Source organism: Panthera onca, chromosome C2, assembly GCF_046562875.1.
Source record: "Panthera onca isolate mPanOnc1 chromosome C2, mPanOnc1 haplotype 2, whole genome shotgun sequence".
Taxonomy (NCBI): domain Eukaryota; kingdom Metazoa; phylum Chordata; class Mammalia; order Carnivora; family Felidae; genus Panthera; species Panthera onca.
Genome location: NC_138347.1, coordinates 67,707,058 through 67,730,462, shown reverse-complemented (window position 1 = coordinate 67,730,462; position 23,405 = coordinate 67,707,058). Strand labels below are relative to the sequence as shown.

At 39.9% G+C, this 23,405-nt stretch overlaps 2 protein-coding genes across 3 annotated transcripts in view; both read right to left on the bottom strand.

Annotated features, from left to right (window-relative positions):
* Positions 1 to 22,966, bottom strand: part of CASR (calcium sensing receptor) — a 78,029-nt gene extending 55,063 nt beyond the window's left edge. Inside the window, exon 1 of one of the 2 annotated variants that reach the window (XM_060639797.2) lies at positions 22,429 to 22,966. The gene's annotated coding sequence lies outside the window, so the exon portion shown is untranslated. The remainder of the gene's footprint in view (positions 1 to 22,428) is intronic. The other variant, XM_060639798.2, reaches the window with a different exon arrangement.
* LOC132684302 (large ribosomal subunit protein eL37-like) lies at positions 1,008 to 5,005 on the bottom strand. Its single transcript, XM_078452622.2, has one exon. It carries the CDS (start codon positions 4,038 to 4,040, stop codon positions 3,732 to 3,734), a length of 309 nt encoding a protein of 102 aa, XP_078308748.1. The 5' UTR covers positions 4,041 to 5,005; the 3' UTR covers positions 1,008 to 3,731.
* Positions 22,967 to 23,405: the final 439 nt, after the last annotated feature.

Here is a 23,405-nt window from a genome sequence, read left to right as displayed (position 1 = left end):
TTCCATCTGTTATTCCGAGTAGTGAGGCAGCCATATTTTGGAGAATAGCCAAGGCAATGATAAAACTACTGCTTCCTTTCTTCTACCCTCCCCCTTAGTGGTCCAGAAAACTCTGGTTAATGTCCTTCCAGTGGCACAGATTAGTCTCTTGGTGATGCATTCCACACTCCTGAGGTTAATAAATGACTCTTAAGAAAAGCAAGTAATTTATCATGGGCTTTTGTTGTGACCCTTAATCCAGTCAATGAAAAAATACTGTGCTATGGGTGCTTTCAAACAAGGAATTGGTCTCACTGCCCCATTGCCACGTGTCCAGTTAGGGGACATGGCCTTTTCCTTGTTACTTTCATTCCAAGAAGTCCTTAGCAGCCAAGAGAGATTTTATTTGGCTAATGTCTCACCATTAGAATCTAGACTGTAAAGCATTCCTGTACAATCTAAGTACAAAGTGAATGATAACTGAATTTACCTGAATAGTAGTATATCTTTCTCTGTAGGGCTAGAGTTGGGACTTCAATGTGTTCTGCCTATGTCATAAGATGATCTTGATGTTCTGGGTCCATTCCCATCCCTCCTACCCAGTCCACTCTCTCCTTGGGATTTTTTAACATTTTGAACTAAGAACAGTAAGGTTGTGTCTGCATCCTCTTGTCTGAGTCATCCAAGTGATAGACTGGAGAACTTGGTTCTCTTCCAGCTCTGAAACTGCCTGTCCATACCCCCTTTTAAGATACCATAAAGCTACAATAGATGTTCTGAGGAAAGAAAGCTTTTATTTTTTCCAGAGGCCAGCACAAATTGCAGACTTTAATGAGCAAAATGGATATTCTCCATTAAAGATTCTCTAAAGAATCTTTCAAGTAGATACTGTAGGTAGAAAAAAGACAGCAGAGTCATAAAGTATAATAAAGACAACAGAATCATAAAGTAATTTGCTAAAAGAGCAAATTAAAGAATCTGGCAAATGAAAGATCAGAAGGACAAAGGGATAAGGAAATAGTATACAACAGCAACAAAAATGCAAGTACTTCCAAAGGTCACCTTGGAGTTTTCAAAAAGAGAGGATAACACAGGGTCAAGTGTTGAGGAGCTAAATGTGGGTAGACAGTGCACTGATATAGGTCCAGGATAATTGGCAGAATTTGGTCAAGTGGAACAAGCACACGGAAGAAAATAGAAAGATATCTTCATGTGGGGGGCTTGTACCTCTTAGAAACCACAGCTGAAATAGTCAAGAACCAGCTTGTGCAAGTTGTCTTAAATTATCTTTGACCTCTCTTTGCTATGGTTGTCAAATTGGCACATAAAAACGAATGTTGATTTGAGTAATTTAGATAGGTGTTTTTGATACTGGCTTAACAACTATACCCAAATAGTAAGAAAAAAGATAGAAAGGTGTCTATAATGCCTATAGGCAATATATGGGCCCCAGGGTCAGGTGACTACTAAAGCAGTGGTTTGTTAACAAGGACCAGGAGGACCAAGAACACTATCATACCCATCCTTGGCCTAGACTTCTTATGTCGTATGATGTCCAGGTATATATATTTCAATATTAAAGAAAGGGATCCAGATAAGCTAGTTCATGTCTAGAGAAGGCAGACAGGACAATGAAAGCTTGAAAATGAAGCTATGAGGAGGAAACATTTGTGGGAATGAACTGTGATAGTTTGTCAGGAGAAAAGAACTCTTAGTTGGGACATGATTGGAGTCCTCAGGATGCTGAAAGAGGTCTTAGGTTTTTTTCTCAGTGGGACCAAGAATAGGACTGGACAGACAGGCAGAAATTCAAGGCAGCCAGATTTTAACGTGATGTAAAAAAGAATTTCCTATCAAAACTGTATAGCAACGTACTAGGTTTTCAAAAGCATGAGAAAAGTTTCCTGTTACAACAATTAAGACTATGCAACAATGGAAATACAGGCCTCCCAAAGTGAGGGTGTAAAAGTATTCAGAAAGAGGCTGGATGACCAGGTGTGAGGGAAGTGGAGGGCCGTAGGTGAGTGTGGACGGGTGATTTGCATGTCCCACTGGAAGAATCTACAATTCTAAGAACTATGTTGAATTTATACTGTACCTTTCTTTCTTGGAACTTAAAGTACTTTTACTTCTAGCCTCACGAGAGTAGTGAATCACAGAATAATGAAGCAATTTGCTTAAAAACTGTTTGTAGCTAATTTGGAATCAAAACCCTTCATAGGGGTGTAATTCTCCATGTTTTCTATACACATACACATATGAAGCTACTTGAGTTTACCTAGAGGCAACATGCTACATATATCCAAGGCTTTTCAGATTTTATAGGGTAAATATAGGGATACTGATTTATATGTTTTAATGTGTCAGTAAATTGAATCAAACAGTCCTAATGACAAACACGTAAAATAAAATAAATGAATGCTGTTACCTAGGTTGACTTCTGGCTAATCACTCTTGCTGTATAGGCCCAACAGGTGAGGACCACCTCTATGGTTCCTTCCAACTCTGCTGTATTATACACTAACTATCAAAGCTAGAGACAGCATTAAGACATGATGTCCAGACAGCCGGCTAGCTCTTGACAGGAAGTTGGCAGGCAGCAGGCATGAGAAGGGAATGGAGACCTTGCACTCTTCTTATTTTTTAGCAGTTGCCAATTTACACCATAGATGAGTAAAAACCCAGTATCAGAAGCATCCTCTGATCTCATTACTATGTCCAGAGTTAGTCTTTGGTTCTCCCTGGAACCTCTGGTATTGCTTTCCCTCCATTAGGGCAATGGATTCAACTTCTTCCTTAATGTGATTCTCCATGTTCCACCCCTGCCACTTCACTGGCCCTGAGCCCATGTAAAAGTGTCTGGCAGGGACTGCAGCTCCTGAAAAGATGAACATGACTTTAAGGCTTGTACTCTTGCAGTACTTCCCTTTTCTTATCTACTTTAAGAATAAATCCAGTTTATCTGCTTAATAGGAAACTTGCATTAAGTTTGTTACTTCCTGGGGCTTGGGCTTCTGATTTACCCAGCACTTACTGTCTTACTTGGCAGAGGCCCATCTCTGTGGGGAACAGATCTTAGCAATGAATTGTCACTTAAATTGCCATCCTGTCACTGCCCCTCCTAAAAGCTATGCAGGTCTCACTGTCATCTTTCCCCTCCATGTCCTTTGTTGGATGCAGACTGAATAATCAGCCCCACCTGATTTATTTGCTTGTTTGTGGTCTCCCTTCATACTTTCCCATGAGTTCCTTTCATGTTCTGTCCCAAATCTCCCATTTCCTCCTGTGTTTCCCTCTTTCATTTCTTCCATGTTTGGAGTGGCCATCTGTCATCCTCCAGGGATGGTACTCATGGTTGCAGTCTCCCTCCTTCCTTCTCAGGCACTTTTTTTTTTTTTATATTTATTTATTTATTTTGAGAGAGAGAGAATGAGTGGGGCAGGGGAGAGAGAGAGGGAGACACAGAATCTGAAGCAGGCTCCAGGCTCTGAGCTATCAGCACAGAGCCTGACACAGGGCTTGAACACATGAACCGTGAGATCATGTCCTGAGCTGAAGTCAGATAGATGCTCAACCAACTGAGCCACCCAGGCACCCCTCAGGCACTTTAATAATTTTGTTTCCTTGTCTCTGGATTGTCACTGTTGGGATGTTTTAAGGAGCTGGTTAGGGCAGCGTTTCCCTCTTTCTTTCTTTCTTTCTTTCTTTCTTTCTTTCTTTCTTTCTTTCAAACCAGAACACTTATCTTGTGACTAATCATTGAATCCTTCAGATGAACTGGATGCTGCAACAGCCACCCTCTTGGGTTTAGGTGTTGTTCCTTCACAGAATCCATCTCTGAATCTGCGGCACACAATTTTTGGGTGCCTCTTTTGACCAGTCCCAGGGGTATTTCGTCTTTTAGCTTTGCCACTCCAGTTATACTTTCTCTTCTGCTTGGCAAGATAGACACATTTGCCACAGGTCAATTTCTGAAGGTGGTAGGACTTAGAGCCACAGCAGCAGCACAATGCATGCATCTTATTGCAATGCTTTTCAAATGATGACATCCCCTTCATCATATTGTTTCCATGGTGGAGACCAAAAAGAAGACTAGTTTTCAAAGTGTGGTTCTGGGACCAGCAGTATCAGCATCACCTGGGAACTTCTTAGAAATGCAAATTCTCAGGGTGCCTGGGTGGCTCAGTCAGTTAAGTGTCTGACTTCAGCTCAGGTCATGATCTCATAGTTCATGAGTTCAAGCCCTGCATTGGGCTCTGTGCTGACAGCTCAGAGCCTAGAGCCTACTTCAGATTCTGTGTCTCCCTCTCTCTCTGCCCCTCCCTGCTTGCACTCTGTCTCTCTCTCGAAAATAAACAAAACATTTTAAAAAGTTAAAAAAAAAGAAATGCAAATTATCAGTCCCTACCCCAGGGACTCTGAGTCATAAACTCTGGGTTAGGGCCCACCAATGTGTGATTCTGATACCCACTCATTGCATTAGGAGGTGGTTTTGGCTGGGACTCAAAACTACTCAAATCCTGACTTCAAGGTTTTGGAGGAAAATGTATCTACAGAGAATATTAGCTGGGGCTGTGGCCCCAAACCCCAGTGTCAAATTCTAGTGGGCCACATAGAAAATCCTTCTTCTCTACTACACTAGCCTAAGTAATCTAGATCTAAGGCATATGATTTTGCCTCTTGCTCCAAGGCTAAACTTGACTTGAGCTCTTTCCAATCAAGCATGAGAAAAGTGTGCTCCAAAATATAAGGCAGCTCAGTCACTAGAGATGCCAATCACTATATGTAATGATGAAATGTTAAAAGCCCTCCTTTCAAAATCAGGAACAAGACAAGAATGCCCCATCATCATTTCTCTTTCACATTTTCCCAGAGGTTTTAGACAATTTAGTGATAGGAAGGTATCAAAAGTATACGGTTTAGAAAAGAAAAATAAAATTATCATTAATTATAGACAAGATAATTTTAGAATCTACATAAAAATAATTAGAATTAATAAGAGAATTTACCAAAGTTTCCAGATATGTAGTAGGTAAAAGTCAATTGCATTTCTATTAATCATCAATAACAGAAATATATATTTTGTAAATAGATACTATTTATAATAGAAAAAAGTAAGTTTCTCAAGAAGAGAATGAACTAAATATGTATAAGATTTCTTTTTGGAGAGAACTTCACATTAGTGAAAGACACTGAAGACAATCTAAATAAATTGATATCTCTGTTCACAGAAGACTCCATATTGTTATCATGTCAATTCTTCCCAAATTGATCTATAGAAACACTACAATTCTAATAAAAATCTCAACAGATATGTGTATGTATACACTTGCCATCAGGTGTGTGTGTGTGTGTGTGTGTGTGTGTGTGTGTGTGTGTTGTATGCACACACCTTGACAAACTGCTTCTATAACTTATGTGGATGAACAAAGGCCTAGAATATTCAATATTTCTGAAGAAGAAGAAAATGGAAGGGAGGCTTACCCTATCAGCTGCCAAAACAATATTATGCTGGAATAACTGAGATAGTTGATAATGGCAGGGAAGACAAATAGTAAAGAGCAGAGAACACAGAAAGAGACTCATGAATACACAGAACCTTGATAATTGACATGGTGTTGTATTGGTGGGAGAAAGAGTGGACTTTGCCTCAACAGTTTTGAGACAGCTGGTTAACCATGTGGGGGAAGTGAATTTGGATCTCTACTCAGATCATGCACAAAAATCAACTGCAATGGTTTGAAGATTTAAAGGTGACAGGCAAAGGACCGGGGGCAGCAGAGTCCCACACCCCCACCTCTATCCCCACCCCTACCTGTACCCCCACTTCACCTGCCGCTACTAAACTCCACTCACTCCCAGTTTCCAGGTCGGCAGATGTACTATTGAATCTCAACAGAGTTACCATGAACTTAGGGAATCTTTTGAAACAAAAGCAAATCCTGCCATCATGTTGCAGCCCAATACAATGTGAATTTACTTTAAAAAAATAAATGTGTTCTTCTCTGCCATTTTTAAGACAAGATTTCCATTAGCAAGGCATTCTATTTTCCATTAATCAAAGTTTATGGTTCACACAAAAAAATTCAGAAGAAAATATAAAATGTCTTATAACCCCAAGTATGGAAAGATTTCTTAAACAAGTTTTAAAAAGCACAAATAATAAAAGGTGACAAATTCAATTACATTAAACTAAGAACTGTTAATGAAAAGATCAAAAAAAAAAAAAATCCTAAAAGGGAAAAGACAGGCTGCAAACAGAAAGGGGATAGTTGTAGCAATGTAACTGAAAAAGGAGTAGTATCTAGAATATACAGCATTCCTATTGAAAGAAAAAATAGAAACCTCCCAATGTCAAAGCAATGGGTAAAAGACATGAACGGGCATTTCAGAGAAATACGAATAGACAAGCACATATACATTGGTAATCAAGTTAAAACCAGAACAATTTGGCAACAACTCAATTGTTGGCAAGGATGTGGATAAAGGAGAACTGTCATACACTAATGATTGAAGTTTCAATTGGTAAAATTACTTTGGAGATTCATGTCACATTACCTAGTAAACATGAAGATGTGCATACTCTGAGCCTAGCACTTTTATCCCTAGGTAGAATGCCCTAGAGACTCTTGTATATGTGCCAAGGAATCATGTACAAAACTGTTTATAATAACATTTAAAAAATAACATCAGAAAATTTCAAATACCAATTGCTGATCTACAGGAGAATAGATAAGCTTTGGCACACTCAGAGTGAAATTCTGTACAGCAGTGAAAATGGAACCAGAGCTATAGTCATTAACATGGATTATTTAACAAATACAATATTTTTTAAAATGCACATTGAAGAATGCAAACAGCATGATTCCATTTGTACAAATACAAAATTCAAAACAATGCAAATTAAACTATTGTTTAGGGATACAGATGTTTTTGATATAATATAGGCATTTAAAAAAATCACTCTCATTCTTCAAAACCATGCATTAATAGTAACAGAAATTATGGACTGTTTTCCTTATGGAAAAAATTCTAGATAACTTTGTAAACAGAATATTAATAAAACCAATACAAATCCTAATAAAAACATTAGTATAATTACAAGACATATTACATTCTTAAGTAAATATGTCTGCAAACATTAGAATTTATCTTATAGAAAAGAGGAAGATAGCTTTTTAGAAGAAGGCTTAAGGAAGGTTGAGGAAGCTGCTTTTGGGCAAAGATCCTAAGCCTGAAAATCAGGAAGAACTGTGTAACAAGCACTTCCTATTTAGGTATAAGCACTTCCCAGATAGGGTATAAGTCTAAAAGAAATCAAGAGAAGAACTTGGGATGGGTAGGTTTTGTGTACAGAAATTCAGTTTGATGCCTTCAGCTGTGTTAGTATACTTTGCAGTTAGCTACTGCTCCTTAGTAGTACAGAACATTTATGTGTGGAGAAAAACGTTATATAAACAATGTAACTTTTGTGTATATTGACACAATTCCCTTACTCATTGTATTAAAGTAACACAAGTTGTAGCATAATGAACTGAACATACATATATTTCATAAAACTATAAAGTAAAGGAATGTGAAATACAAATTTGGCAGTAGTTAATCTCTTTGGAGAAAGGAACAGGATGGGCTTGATTAGAGGCACAGAGGGGTTCCAAAGAATTAATATTCTTAAACTGATTATGGGCATGCAAGTATCCATTTTATTATTATTCTTTAATATTCATATAATATATATATATTACATATCTCTAGTATGAATATTTCATAATAAGTCAAGCAATGTTTGATATTTTCATTGTAAAATGTTAGGAAAATATAAAATGAAGAATCAAAAATTGAAGTTAGTTATGTAATTTACTAGGAAAAGAAAATAAGTGTTTTTTGGTTTAAAAACAAGAATTGCTACCTGTAAAATATGCTAGCAATGTACAAAAGTATAAAGAAGAAATCAAAAGAAACAGAAAATTAAAAATCACCCCAAAGTCCATCACCAAGAGATCTTTTGATGACTATATATACACATACATGTATAATTTTACAGAAAGGGGATCATGTCATAAATTCTGGTCTGCAACCCAGTTTTTTTCATTAAACAATATGTATTTCTTTCCATACATATGTAATAGTCATATTTAATGACTTCATAGTGATTAGTGGTATATCAAACTTACATAACCAAGCATTTACTGCTGGGTATTTAAGATATTTCTTAGTTTCTTTTTGCTATTACAACCAATATTTCAATTAACATATTTTCAAATACTTCTTTAACACTTGTTCAGTTACATTATTATTATTATTATTATTAGAGATGGAAATACTGTGTCATGAGCTTTTTTGTGTTTGTTTTTGGTCAAGGATAATTTTCTCTTTTCAAAGATTACTTGCTTTTAAAAAAAAACCAATATATACATTTTTTAAATACAAGGAGTGCTAACTGATATTTTGTTTTAGTAAGTTATTTTCTAAGGTTAAACTATTCCTTCTACAATTGGTTATGCTCTAAAGAAAAAGCATGAATTAGAAAGCTCCACACCCCCCTCAGGGAGCCTGAGTGGTGGAACTTGTTTTTAAAATATCTGAAAAAAAACACTTCAGAGAAGGTCCAAATCAAAGGCTGAAATGATTAGACTAAGGATTACCAGCTGAATGGAAAGTATAAATAGATGAAAGACAGACAGGTGGACTCTCTAGAAGCAGAAATGGGGACTTAAAAGGGGTCAATGAAGGAAGCCAGCAGAGAGATGATCAAAGTGATGAGAGCAGAAGGAAAAGCTGAAGGAAGAATGGGAGGCACTTTCCAAAGACACCTTGAGACCTGAAAGAAGGGGAGGCAATGTGGTGAGTTGGAGGAGATGGATGTGAGTCAGCTGCAGGAGGCGGTTGGAAGGTGATCAGGTCAAGAAACCAAAGTGCACTGAGTCAGAGAAAAAAAAACTAACGAAAGCCTGCATTAAAGAAACCAAGAAGATGGAACTCAAATGTCAGTAGAAATGGTTGTTTGTGGAGGAAATAATAAATATAAAAAGGAGCACTGGTAAATATGAACAGCATTCATAGATCTTATAATTTTAAAAAAGTGTGAAATTTTCTTCACAGTGTGAGTGAAGTTAAGGAAAAGTGGCTACTGCTCTAGAGGAAAAATGAGGTCTGTCAGGGTTCACACAACCAGGTAGCAGAGGGAAGAGAGGATGTTTAGTTAGTTTAGACCAGGAAAAGGATTTGGATCAAACAAGCTCTGAATTTGCTACCTGAACCACAGGGCACAAAATACCAGACAAGAACTTAGTTTCATGCAGACATTTCCAACACATACGATCAGCTCCCCAGCTTAGCCCCCAGGTGGGTGGACAAAAAGAACAATCCAAGATGTCTTTAGCATAAAAACATTAACAGAGGGAATGCGCAAGATGGAGTGCCAAAGATTCTATGTCTTCAAACAACACACAGACATTTTTCCAATTAAAGAAGAAAAATAAGTTTTAAAAAGCTTCAATGTCAATTTGAAAGGTGCACAATAAAAACAATAAAAGAAAGTAAAAATTAATCTTAGTTCTATCCCCTTAATCTCACAACTCTTTGCATTTTTGATGTATACTACATATCTGTGTCTCTTGCTCTGTATCATTTCTCTTTGAATCTATTTTGTAGTATCTGTTTTTACAAAAATGGGTGTAATCTGAAATCCTATAGTAGTTACTATATCCTGCACACATTTCTATGCCACTGAATATTCTTTTTCCAAATAATTTTTAATGACTACTTGGTACTTCATTACCTCTGTGTATCATATTTATTTTCCTCTGTTGGACATGGAACCTATTTCAATTTTTCATATTATGAATATTGCCTCCTTGAACTCCCTTAGGGTTAAATCTTTGCACATATTAATGATTATTTCCTTAGGATAAATTCAGTCATGGGAATTGCTAGATTAAAAGGATAAGGACATTCAAAAAGATTATAATATGTGTTGCCAAATTGCCTTCAATAAGGGTGTTTCCGTTTATACCATCATGGCAGTATATGAGAGAACTTTTGGCAAAATTATCGCGTTTTTTGAAGAATAGAACAAATCTCCCAGAAACTAAATTTTGACTATGGGCTTTGGAATTATGTGACAAATGTTTGAATGTAGGCTGTTCCACTTACTGGCCGTGAGACCTCAGGCAAGTCACTTAACCTCACTAAACCTCAGTTTCTCCATTGTATTGGGATAATACCTAACTAAAGTTTTTGATAGGATCAAACAAAGCAAGGTATAAAAATGCTTAGCACAATACATTGTAAACACTAAAGAAACAGTAAATGGTATTCCTTAGAATTTTTTTCTTAGGGTTTCACATTGAAAGCTACCAAGAATAGCACATGGAATGAGGCACCAAATAGAAGGAATTCAGACTACAGGAGGTACTGAAGGAAAGCATCAGGGCCACCACAAAAGTGGCTCACAAATGTGGGTCAGAAAAAAACCTTCTGAAAAAAAGAAAACTAATTGAATCTACCATAATGTACTAGTGCTGTCATTTTTAGCAGGGTAGCTACATGAGGCTATAACACAAACACAACCTGTACTTTCCTACTAATGGACAGGGAGGAAATGAAAGCACCATGGGAAATCTCACTCTTTGGCTATGAGGCCCAGCTGCTCTGCAGACACCTTACAAGGAGATAATGAAAATTAAAAAAGGAAGATTTTAAACCCTGAGATGTATAAGCTGTCATAGGGGGTTGATAACACCTTTCAAGCAATAACAGGAATAATGACCTCAAAAAGAAGGAGGAACGCAGGAATGGAAGGAGGGAGGGAAGGAGGGGAAGAAGGGAAGGGAGAAAATACCAAAGTGTACAGACCAAATGGATGGGTCCCACCATACTGGCCCTAATAGATTTCATTAGGGGAAATAGTTCATTTCATTAGGGGAAATAGGCAGTTGAGAACTCCTGACATACTTGAATGAAGACAAGGATGCAGAGTGAAACTGGGAAGCAAAATAATGGAAATGGAATTTGAGTAAATATGGAGGGAGAGGGGTGGTACCTGGAAACCCTCAAGAAGAACCAAGTGTTATAGGGCATTGCTAGTGCTTCTCTGCCAAATGTAGGGCCTCATAGAAAAGTTCCTTCCCATGATACTGTGGAACAACAAGGCAAGTCACCCACAGCTGCAGTGGAGGGAGGCGGGAGATTAAGAAGGGTTAAGGTTGGCCTTTTTTTTTTTGTCTTCTTGTTGATGTGGCTTGATTTCACCAAATTAGGAAAGGACAAGGTGGAGATAGGGGGCTAGGAAAGGAGAAGAGTAGGAAGGGGGGTGGGTAAGGGAAGCAGTCAGTCCCCACCATTGCTAGTCCAAGGGGAACCCAGAGATGCATGAGATGGGCCTGGATTTCAAGGAGTTCCAAATTCAGTTAGGAAGACAAAAATCCCTTAATATGAAAACATAAACACATATGATAAATCCCCAGGTAAAAACAAAAGATGTGGCGGGGTGTTGGCTGTGGGCAGCTGTAGCTGGGAAAGCTTCCTGGCATAGAAGGCCTGGCTGGGATCTGGATAGGTGATGAGGAGACGAGGGGGTTCTAGATTGGAGACTAGGCAAGAGCTAGGCAGCTGAGGCAGGACCGAGAAGGCATGTTGACTAGAGACCTGGTGACATGTACCACCATGTGAAAGGGATAGGACAGTAAAATAGAAAAAGCTTGAGCTTTGGGGCCAAGAGGACTTGCTCTTCCACTTACTAGGTGTCCTAGGACCTCAGTTTTCTCACCTCCAAAATGAGGATGTTGGAAGGATGAAAAAAAATAATATGGATAAAGCACTGACCATTACTGGAGCATCATAAGTGCTTAGAAAGTGATATAAAATTTTATTATATTACTACTTCTGGAAATAGAAGCACAGTGTAGTAAGGAGAGAATAGGAGAATGATAACATAAAAAACAAGTTGGGGTTTCCAGAGATTAAAATGTTCAAATAAGAAAGATACTATACAAGGGGTGATAAAAATGAAGGAATGGATCAGAGCAGGGCTACCTAAAGTGTGGTCCATGGATCAGCATCCTCAGCATCACTTTGGGAGCTTGTAAGAATTACAGACATTTGACTCCACCCCAGAACTACTTAGTCAGAATTTCCGGGTGTGGAGCTCAGCAATCTACATGTTAAGAATATCCCCAACCTTAAAGTTTCAAAGTCCTGGGCTGGAGGAATCAGAAAAATTTCTTGGCCAAGAGATTAGCTCCAAGTATATACACCTGATTCCAGTTAGGTTTGACCTTAGAGATTCTGCATGGAAAGTAAAACCATGGAAAAGGATTAAGATTGACGATAGTCACAGAATATGGGTACAGTAAGTGGGATAAGGTTGTGTCAGTTTATGTCAGTTCAATTATATTTTGCTGGTAATAAAGATACAAATTTTGGAATTGTGAATGATGTTGATTCATTTAAGCCACAAAACAACCCTATGTGGTAGGTACTCTTGTCATCCCCTTTGTGTAGGTGAGAAAAGTGAGGCATGGTGAGGTTTCCAAGGTTACATGCTAATATGTGGCAGAGCCAGGATTTGAACCCAGGTGGTGAGGCTCCAGAATCCATGCTTTTAGCTGCTAGACTATGCTGCTTCCCCCCCCCCCCCACACCATAATTTATTTAACTACTCCCTTACTATTGGACATATAGGTTGTTTCTAGTATTTCACTTTCGTTCTTTAAAAAAAAATTTTTTTTATTTACATTTATTTATTTTGAGAAACAGAGTGAGACAAAGCATGAGCGGGGGAGGGGCAGCGAGAGAAGGAGACACAGAGTCTGAAGCAGGCTCCAGGCTCTGAGCAAGTGGTCAGCCCAGAGCCTGATGCGGGGCTCGAACCCACGAACTGTGAGATCATGACCTGAGCTGAAGTCGGACGCTCAACCGACTGAGCCACCGAGGCACCCCTACTATTCCACTTTCATAAATAAACACTGTGAAGAACATCTTCAGATATAAATCTTTAATTCCTGATGACTTCTGTAGGACAGAGTCTCAGAACTGAAATCCTTAATCAAGGGCCACAATTTTAAGGCAATTGTTTTCCAGATAATGTTACAAGGATAGCCATTTCATCCCACTCCACCAGCATTATATTTAAAGTCTTAGTATTCTTGATAAACAAACTGGCATACCATTAAAAAAGTTCTTATTCCTTTTATTCAGGTAAAGTTAAAATATTTTTATATGTTCACCAACCTTGTGCTTTTCCTTATTTGAAAACTGTTAAATCCTTTGCCCACTTTTTTGAAACCACAGTTTTAGTGTTCTTCCTATTCAATTCTGTGAGCTCTTTAAGATACCAAAACTTAGGGGCTCCTGGGTGGCTCAGTCAGTTGAGTGTCTGACTTCAGCTCAGGTCATGATCTCACAATTTCTGGGTTTGAGCCCCATGTTGGGCTCTGTACTGACACCTCAGAGCCTACAGCCTGCTTCAGGTTCTATCTGTCTCTGTCTCTCTCTCTCTAACCCTCCTCTGCTTGCACTCTGTCTCTCTCTCTCTCTCTCCCCGAAAAATAAACAATAAACATTAAAAAAAATTTTTTTAAATAAGATACCGAAACTTAACCTTTTGGCATAATTGGTACAATTTGTTTTAGTTTATTTTCCTTTTAATTTAGTTATGACTTTTATAGATAAGTATTTTTAAATGTTTATGTAATAAAATCTATCAGTATTTTTCCTTCATGATTCTCTGCTACTTTTACACTTAAAAAAAAAAAAAAAGAATTTCCTCATTCCCATAAAATATCCTCTGTTTTCCTCCCCACACCCCCCAAAAAGAAACTTTCCAAACTTCAAGTTTAACTTGAAGTTACAATTTGATGGAGTATATTTACAGTAAGAAGTTCATTTCTTCAGAAGGCTAAAAGAGCTATCTCTATGTGTTCACTTTTGCTGTTGGTTATCCTTTGAATTCCATGAAACCTGCATAAGATCAAGAGACAGCCAGATAGTGGGAAGGGTAGAGAGCTGGAAATAAATGAAGTCCAGAGTGTTAATCTACTCTGTCATTTATAGTCACGTTTTCTCAGGCAAGTTATTCCACCTTTCAGTGCCCTCACTTGAGAAATGGAGATGATGATACCTGTTCATTTCCCTTATTTATCTCTTGGGATGTTCTGAGGATCGTGAGTTAATATTAGGAAAGTAGACTGGTTTAGCAGTCTACAGTACTGAGATTTGTTCATTCATTCAGCTCTTCCAATGTACTAGTCACCAAGCTGGATTCTGGGGTTTTAACACCGAGTAAGACATGCTGTCTGTAGTTGATGAGGTTGAACAATGTGTATTGGCTCATTTAAATCTTTTAACAACCAATAAGTGGGCAAAGTGAAGTGGGTGAAATGGGTGAAGGGGGTTAAAATGTACAAACTTCCAGTTATAAAATAAGTCATGGGGATGTAATGTATAGCATGGTGACTGTATTGCATATTTGAAAGTTGCTGAGAGTATATCTTAGTTCTCATCACAAGGAAAAAATGTAACTATGTATGGTGATGGATGTTAACTAGATTTATTGTGGTAATCATTCTGCAGTATATACAAATACCAAATCATTATGTTGTATATCTGAAACTAATATGTATCAATTGTAAGTCAATAAAAAAATAATCAATGAAGTGGGTAATATTAATAACCCCAGCTTATGGATAAAGAAACTGGAGAACAGAGAGATTAAATAACTTGCCCAAGGTTACACACTTGTAAGTTGTAGGGCTGGGACACAGGCCCAGGCAGTCTAACTCCAAAGCCCAGACTTTAAACCACCATGCTGTGCTGCCTCTCAAAAGATGATGGTGAAAATTAGATGATAATTGCAGAGTGAAACTTTATTTGGAATATTTTCATTTTTAAGACTACAGAAAGAGAAGACCATTTGGCCTCCTCACTATTTTTATTTCTTGGTTTCTCCATTGACAAATAGCACAAAAGGGCTCTCTTGGACAGGGCCTTGGGGCATAGGGAGGGACAGACCAGGATCCTGACTTGAAGGAACTCATGATCTGATGAACCAGGGGTCTGAAGCTGTGGTAGAGAACCTCAGTCTGAAGGTTCCCTTCTCAGTGGCTTTCTCTGATCAGCTGGCAACCCCCCCCCCCCCCCCCCACACACACACCTTTGCCTACCCATCCTCTTCTGCAGGGGCCACCAGACTGGAGATCTGGGTATCAAGGCTGGCCTGAGTGTGTAGTGCTAACTTAATGCCTGACATGCAGTTGGAGCTCAACCAATGTTTATTGAACTAAACTAAATGCTTATGTCAAATTATAGAATATTTAGAAGGACTAAATGGAGGATATGATAATTTTTTTCAACCATTAACTTCTGTTAAGAGGAAAAAAACAACTTTCTTTCTAAGGACAAACAGATCATAATTATTATTGAGGGTTGGGGGAAATGGTTACAATATTTTTGAGCCTGCTTCTCTCTACATGAAAAACAACAAATAAATAAGAAACATGCTTGTTAGGAATGCCGAACAACAAAAAACATGGGAGAAAGAAGTCAAATCACTTCATTTTTCTTACTATTAGTAATTTTTCTTGTATGTAGGTGAAAGACTTGTTGAAAGAATAGCTAAAATTAGTCTTCTCTCCGCGGGTATCATATTACCTTTGTCCCCATCATACTGATAAGCATTCCCCGAGGGTGGAGGAAAACAGATTTCCACCCCAGTTCCCAGGGGAAAAAAATCAATTATGGATGAGAAACACATAAAAGCCAATTAATTCAGGTTACTTAACCTAAGAAATCTTGATTCTTCCTGCTTTTTCAGTGTAAAAAAAAGATTTCAGACAGGAGCTGAGCCAAAGGATACAGACCAGTTAAATAGCTACCTTGCAGGCATTGTGTTAAACACTTTTCATTTATAGTTCATTTAAACCTCACAACCACCCTTTGAAGGAGACACTACCTCAGTTTTACTGATATTCAAAGGAATATCCACCAGTAAAAACTGAGGCTCAGAGAGGTGAGATGTGTTGCCCAAAGTCACAGAGATTGGAAAATCCACTTTTATCCAAACTCTCTGTCTCTGGCAGAGGCAGACCTTATTTTTTCTCATTTCACACTTTACCACCTAACTCATTGGCCCTGCCTAATTATAATGTCTGTTCATTTCTGCGGCTTCAAGTAATTATAAAATTGTTCAGGCAAGTGAATCCAACATTCAGTCAGCATTTCCTAGGATCCAGACTTGGGGGAAACAGGCATAAAGTTCCCAGCAACTTTTCAGCAAACACTATCACACATATCTGGATTATTTTCCATCTTAGGAACAGATGATGTGGTTACCAAGACTACCTTGCATTATAAAATAGGGAGCACCTCAATCCTCTCATTCTCACTAGCTTTGATAGAGGCACCTCAGCCTGTGCATATTGGATTCTGAGAGAGCATTTGAGAAAAAATTCAATCAGGCTGGTGTCAGGCAAGAATAGAAACAAAACTACAAGGCATGAGTGCTTGTTGTATGTGCCACTTTATGACAGTGGCAAATGGATGAAGTCTACTGTTCACTCACCTTGAACGAAAAGCCTCCCAGAGATGAGAGAGATAATGGATTTTATTTGTTATGGATCAACTAAGCCTTCCCAGTACTATTTTACGTTGTGACATAGAAGTTGTCAAGGAGTCTTCTCAGTTACAAAGACAGCTTTTTTTGGTACCAATCATTAAGTCCTCTGCTAACACAGAAGCACTTCCTAGATACCTGATCCCTAGTCCCGGTTGACACATGGCTTCCTTTCCTTTATCCTAAAATCACTTAGATGACAGAACCAAAATATGACAGAGCAGAGTCCCACTTCCCACAAGTAATGAGTAATTGAGTTTTGTGGAGTTTACATTGCAGACATCTCTAGCATTGGTTCCTTTTCTCCATGGCCACTGCTATGGCCACCATGGTTCGGGCTATCCTCATCATCATCTGAATGGTTATAATTTCTGTAAGTGGTTTCTCTGTTCCAAACTTGCCCCCCTTTAATTCAGCATCCATATACAGCCAGGATGATTATGATCTAACCCAAAATGCACATTAAGTCTACTTAAAACCCTACAGTGGCTTCCTTTGCATTAGGATAAATAATAATAATAATAAAAAAAAGCCAATATTAACTATACGCATAATCTTGCCACGTACCACATGACTTATCATTTCTTGCAGGAACCTAATAAGGGAGGTACAACCTTCACCGCTATTACTTATTGAGGTCAAGTTACTTAACCAAGGTTCCACATCTAGAAAGTGGCAGAGCCGTGACTCAAACCTGGGTCTGTATCATTTCAGATGCATATTTTAACCACCAAGTTATCCATGTGATGGCATGCAGGTTCTCTGTGACCTGGCCTGCCCACCACTCCAGCCTTGTCTCTTCATGAGTCCCTCTTTGCTCCTAATGCCTCAGCTCTTTGAGCTGCTTACAGGTCCTGGACCTTGACATGCTATTTCACACCTCTGGTTTTGCACATAAATCCCTTCTCTATAATGCCCTCTTCCCTTTGTTTGTCTTGTGGAGTGTCTCATCTTTCAAGATTCATCTCAAGTGTTAACTCCTCCATGAACCTTTCCTCAGCCCCTCTTCTCCTTGGTAGAATTGACTACTCCATTCCCTGTGTATCACTGTACCTTAATTATGCTTTCATTATGGCAACCACAACACTTTCCTATCCTTCCATGGACAAATGATTCCCTCCTCTTAGATTCCTATGAATTCCTTAAATGCTGAGACCATGTCTTACTAATCCGTTTTATCCATAGTATCTAGCCCAGTGCTTGGCTTACAGAAATTTAACTGCAAATATTGTTGAATGAATGAAAATATTTGTTTGTACATGAAGTATGCTGCTTGGTCAGAGCACCCCATGCCAATACATTGTGAGATTTATATTGCTTTTATTTACAGCATCAGTGTAATTAGTAACGTTTTTTCTTTACTGAGGGACTGAATATAAAACTCTGAAGAAGTACATGCAGCTTTATGATAACTAAACATTTTGACATCCTCCCAATTAGAGCAGAAGATAGGACTGGAGAGAAGATATTGTAGTCTACCTACCACACTTATTTTCACTTGAGAAAGTACTGGGAAAATGATAACAATGAGTTGTCACTGTACCAGCCAAATTTGGTATGGCAGTTACATACATATCTGCCTCTACAATGGGAAATATTCATATTTGAACCACAATGCACATATTTTATTATGCATAATAAAATAAACTAATAAAAATGAAATTAATTTGAAATTTTAATTTAAAAGCAAGAATGACAGCAATGGAAAGCCACGACCAACTCAAGACGGCATAAATGATGTTGTGTGAACAAGGAATATCTCCCCAAATTCCAGAAATGCCAGTTCTACATGTCTACACATGCCATATGGAAAACACTACATGGCAGCCAGACTTCTTGATTACTAACTCACTAGCAGCCAAATGCAATGTCTAGCCGATACATTCTGGTCCCATCTCAAAACCATATATCTCCAATATTTCCACCTACTCTTGAATCTCAGCTCAAGGGAAACTTCCTTGAGAAAGCCTTCCTTGGTCTATGCAGTAAAGTCTGTATACACCCTCAATGAACTAACATTCTTTTCTTTAGGGAGCTTATTTTAGTTTATAAAAATATATTTAATAGTTTGTTATTTTACTAACAGTTGCCTCCCCAAAGCATCTATAAGCTCCAGGAGATCAGAGATCTTGCCTGGTTTTTTCACCACTTTTCCCCCAGTTGCTGACACATAGCCAGGCACTCTTATAAACATTATGAATGAATGAATGAATGAATGAATGGATAGAATGATTCCTTCACCTCTTATTCATTGTCCAGTTCTCTGAAGAATTATACCTGATTCCTTGGGAAATACAAATCAAAACCATGATGAGATACTAGCTCACACCTGTCAGAATGGCTAAAATCAACAACATAGGAAACAATAGATGTTGGCGAGGATGTGGAGAAAGGGGAAACCTCTGACACTGTTGATGGGAATGCAAACTGGTGCAGCCGCTCTAGAAAACATTACAGAGGTTCCTCAAAAAGTTACAAATAGAACTACCCTACTCTCCAGCAATTGCACTACTAGGTATTTACCCAAAGGATAAAAAAATACAGATTTGAAGTGGTACATACACCCCAATGTTTAAAGCAGCATTATCAACAATAGCTAAACTATGGAAAGAGCCCAAATGTCCATTGACTCATGAATGGATAAAGATGATGTGGTATGTATATACAATGGAATATTTTTTTAAATGTTTATTTATTTATTTTGAGAGAGAGTGAGAGAGCATGAGTGGGGAAGGGGCAGAGACAGAGGGGGAGAGAGAGAATCCCAAGCAAGCTCTGTGCTGACAGTGCAGAGCCCGACGCAGGGCTCAATCTCATGAACCTCAAGATCATGACCTGAGCCAAAACCAGGTGTTGGATGCTCAACCAACTGAGTCCCCCACGTGCCCCTACAATGGAATATTAGCCATCAAAAAATGAGATCTTGCCATTTGCAACTGCATGGATGGAGCTAGAGTGTATGATGGTAAGCAAAATAAGTCAGTCAGAGAAAGACAAATATCATATGATTTCACTTGTATGTGGAATTTAAGAAACAAAACAGATGAACATGTGGGAGGGGAAAAAAGGGAGAGGGAAACAAACCATAAGAGACTCTTAGAACAAACTGAGGTTGATGGAGGGAGGTGGATGGGGAAAGGGCTAAATGGGTGATGGGCATTAAGGAGGGCTGTTGTTATGATGAGTACTAGGTGTCATATGTTAAGTGATGAATCATTGAATTCTTGAAACCAGTATTGCACTCTATGTTAACTAATAGAATTTAAATAAAAATTTGAGAAGAAAAACCACAAAGATTCCTTATGAGACTCAAGCTGGTACTCAATTCATTCCTCCTCATTGTTTCCTTACCCTATGACAAGGATCAGTCATTATTTTCTAATCCATTCTCCTCTCAACCTCCATTCAAAAAGGCTTCTTAGAAAGGGCAGTTTCTAACCAACCTGAACTTTCTGACATGTGTGGGATCCAGGTCTAGGTCATGCAACATGAAAAAAGTGAACAAAATAAAGGAAAATGTAGTGACGTGGAGTACCTATTAGGTTATTTTAAACACTCTGCATAATTCCTAAAAAACTTATTATTTCATTAAAAATAATTTAAACCACTTATATTTTCTCATATAGATAAAAAGGGGTTTATTTGCTGATTTTTTCCATTTCTCAATATATTTTGGCCTTGCATAGTAAAAGCCTTGGAACAGAGTTGATTGTGCTGATTGTTGGCAGAAATAAGCCACATGTGTGGTCTTTTAGCAGAATTATCTGATGATTGTTCCTAAATGACAGGGCCCTGTGCTCCAGGATTCTTTTCCACTCAAGAGTCTTGGCCTACTCCTCCCTTCCTACTTCTCTGTTCCCCTCTAACTCTTCTACATCTTTCCCTCCTGGTGGTCTGCCACAAAGCTATGTCCCTGAGCCCCTTTACAAGTATAAAACACCTATTTTCTGAGATTCTTACGGAGGAAGAATACTATGCCTGCCACTCTGTTGGTCCTGGGTGGAGAAGGGACAGGCAATGTAAAAGTGTAATTGGCCAAGTTCTGCTTTCTGGAATTCCTGGAAATCTAGTGCATTTTAGGAAACAGCCTTCATTAATTCCCCCTCAGTACCAGACTCTACTTAAATTACACTTGGAAAGACTAGTTTAAGGGAAAGAACAGATAGTATAGTACTCATCATGGATTCTTCCCGAATGCTGGGACAGTTAGGGAAAGTAAATGAAATGTCATGGTAGTGGGCTCCCTACCCCAAGGGCCAGCCCAGTGAAAGATTCTGAAGACAGCAGGGGTGGTACCAGTTGGGAACACTGGAGATTATGGGGTGTGGGCAGTGGCAATGATGTCATTTTCCTCTGGTACTTTCATTAGGCAGGAGGTAGGATAAAGAATCAAGGGGCGCCTGGGTGGCTCAGTCGGTTAGGTGGCCGACTTCGGCTCAGGTCATGATCTCGAGGTCCGTGAGTTCGAGCCCCCGAGTCGGGCTCTGGGCTGACGGCTCAGAGCCTGGAGCCTGTTTCCGATTCTTTGTCTCCCTCTCTCTCTCTGACCCTCCCCTGTTCATGCTCTGTCTCTCTCTGTCTCAGAAATAAATAAACGTTAAAAAAAAATTTAAAAAAAAGAATCAAAAGGAGGGGACAGAGCAAGAAAGGATATGAGTAAAAACAATGAGCTATAGATACAAATGCTGGTATAAATACTATCTCTAGAGATTAACTTTTGCATTGTTTGATTTTAAAAATCGGGTGCCTGCGTGGCACTCTTGATTTCAGCTGAGGTCATGATCTCCAGTTGCTGAGATCAAGCCCCTTCTCAGGCTGTAGGCTGACAGCACAGGAGCCTGCTTGGGATTCTTTCTTTCCCTCTCACTCACCCTCTCTCTCTGCCGCTCCCCACCTCTCAAAATAAATAAACCTTAAAAAACCCATGCTCATGTGTTATCTGTTGAAATTATCTCTTAAAAATAGTTTTAAAAATAATAAAAAAAACCGCATCTGGTTCTTCTTGCTCTTTTTTCCTTTGTCCTCAAGACACCTGGAGGCTTGGGCCAAGGAAGATGGGTGCTGACACTGTGGCCCTCCCTTAAATATCCGAAGACACTAGAAAGCTGCCTGTTGCCTTGTTAACATACACGGAAAGGTGTGTGTTCTTTCTGACCGCGCCACAGGCAGAAACAAGGCGCAGGCACAAGACACTACCCACAGTCCGTGTCTTGGCACGCACTTCGGTTCATCAGAGAGGGCGACCCCCAGCTCCTTCTGGGGGTAACTGAACAGTCTGGTCCTGTGCCCAGGAAGTCTTTTTGGTCTTGTAACCTGGCCCTGACTTTCCCGCACAGACCCGCACCCGGTGTTCCCGGGGCTGAGGTGCTCCCGCGTGCGCCCTTCCTTTGGTTCCTGGGCCCTTGCGGTCCCTGGACCCCGCCACTGCCCGCCCTGCGTTGGGGTGCTTTCCGGCCCACCCTCCTCCCCGACCTTGGTCCTACCTGCAGCCCTGGCCCGTGCTCCCTCACCAGGGGTAGCGCCGGCCCGTCAGCTGTGGGTCTACACGAGAATGGGCTGGAAGTTGAGCTCAGGACGCCACGCGGGCCCAGCTCCCGATGCCAAGGTCACGGTCTCGGAGAGGCGCCAGCTGTCCGGTCCGGCCACAGCAGCCCCCCCACCCCCCACCCCCCGCGCCGACCCTCTGGGCGGCTGCCACTGCCCGGGCCTCGGAACTCCGCCCCTCTCCCGCTCCCCGCCCGCCTGCCCCCTCGGGGTCCCAGACTGAGGAGCCCGGCTCCCTTCGGAGCCCACTTGCCGGCTGCTCTGTTATCTTGCACTCCTGGCAGCCCCAGCACCCTCACCGTCTTCCCCGTCCACATGGAGCTGCGCTGACTCCTCTGGAGCCCAGCGCCGAGGGCGCGTCTTTTCTCTCCCGGGGGCCACTCGTTGGGTCTGGTTCCCGGGGACCCGGCGCCCCACGCTCGGGTCCTCTCCAGTCCTCTCAGCGCTGGGAATTCCTGGACCCTAGATCCTGCTCCTGCAGTCTGAGAGAACCCCTTCCTTCCTTTTTGGAAATGGAAAGAGGCTTTAGACGGTGGGGGCTTACGACTACACCAACGTTCTCCGTGCCAAGAGTGGGAAACTTTTTTTTGATAAAAGGCCAGAGAATTACAGTAAAATAAATATAAAACCCATGCTCAAACTCTTACTCATTCTGCAAGACTCAGGTCATGCGCTGCCTACGCAGGGAGACTTTCTCGGTGCTCGCAAACAGCTCCCTCCTCTCTTCTGTCCACTCTCCGCGCCAAAGGGCTCTCAGTCCTCCTCGGCCAGAAGCAGTCACCGCTAGCGTGTCATTTCCTGTACGGAATCGACCCTGCGCTCCTTGAAGACGGGGACCCACCTGCCTTGATCATCCCAGTCCCCATCCTCTGGCATGACGCCTGCCACCTATCAGGCGCTAGAATATTTTTTGAAAAAGGGGAAAATTAATTTATTTTGTAGAAACCCAGTTTTTTCTTTTTACCCTCAAACAACATGTACTCCTTTGGGTGAGCAGCTTGCTGGTGTCTGTAAAGAGCCACAAAAATTATTATCCCTTTGATGCAGTAATTTCATTCTTGGGGAAATTTCCAGAACAAAATAATGTTCATGGGCAGATGATCATAGCAAGATTATTTTTTTAAACATAAGATAACAGCAGTAAAAAAACACTAAGGCAAACAAACAAAGCAAACTGTCAACAATAGGAAATTGGTTAAATAAATTATGGGAGGGTAACTTAATGAGATATTACACAATCTTTAAAAATGAAAAACATCAGGGCAGGAGT

Bases quoted from the DNA above. Each gene is read 5' to 3' on its own strand.
- LOC132684302 (XM_078452622.2), bottom strand. From the start codon at position 4,040: ATGATGAAGGGGATGTCATCATTTGAAAAGCATTGCAATAAGATGCAT.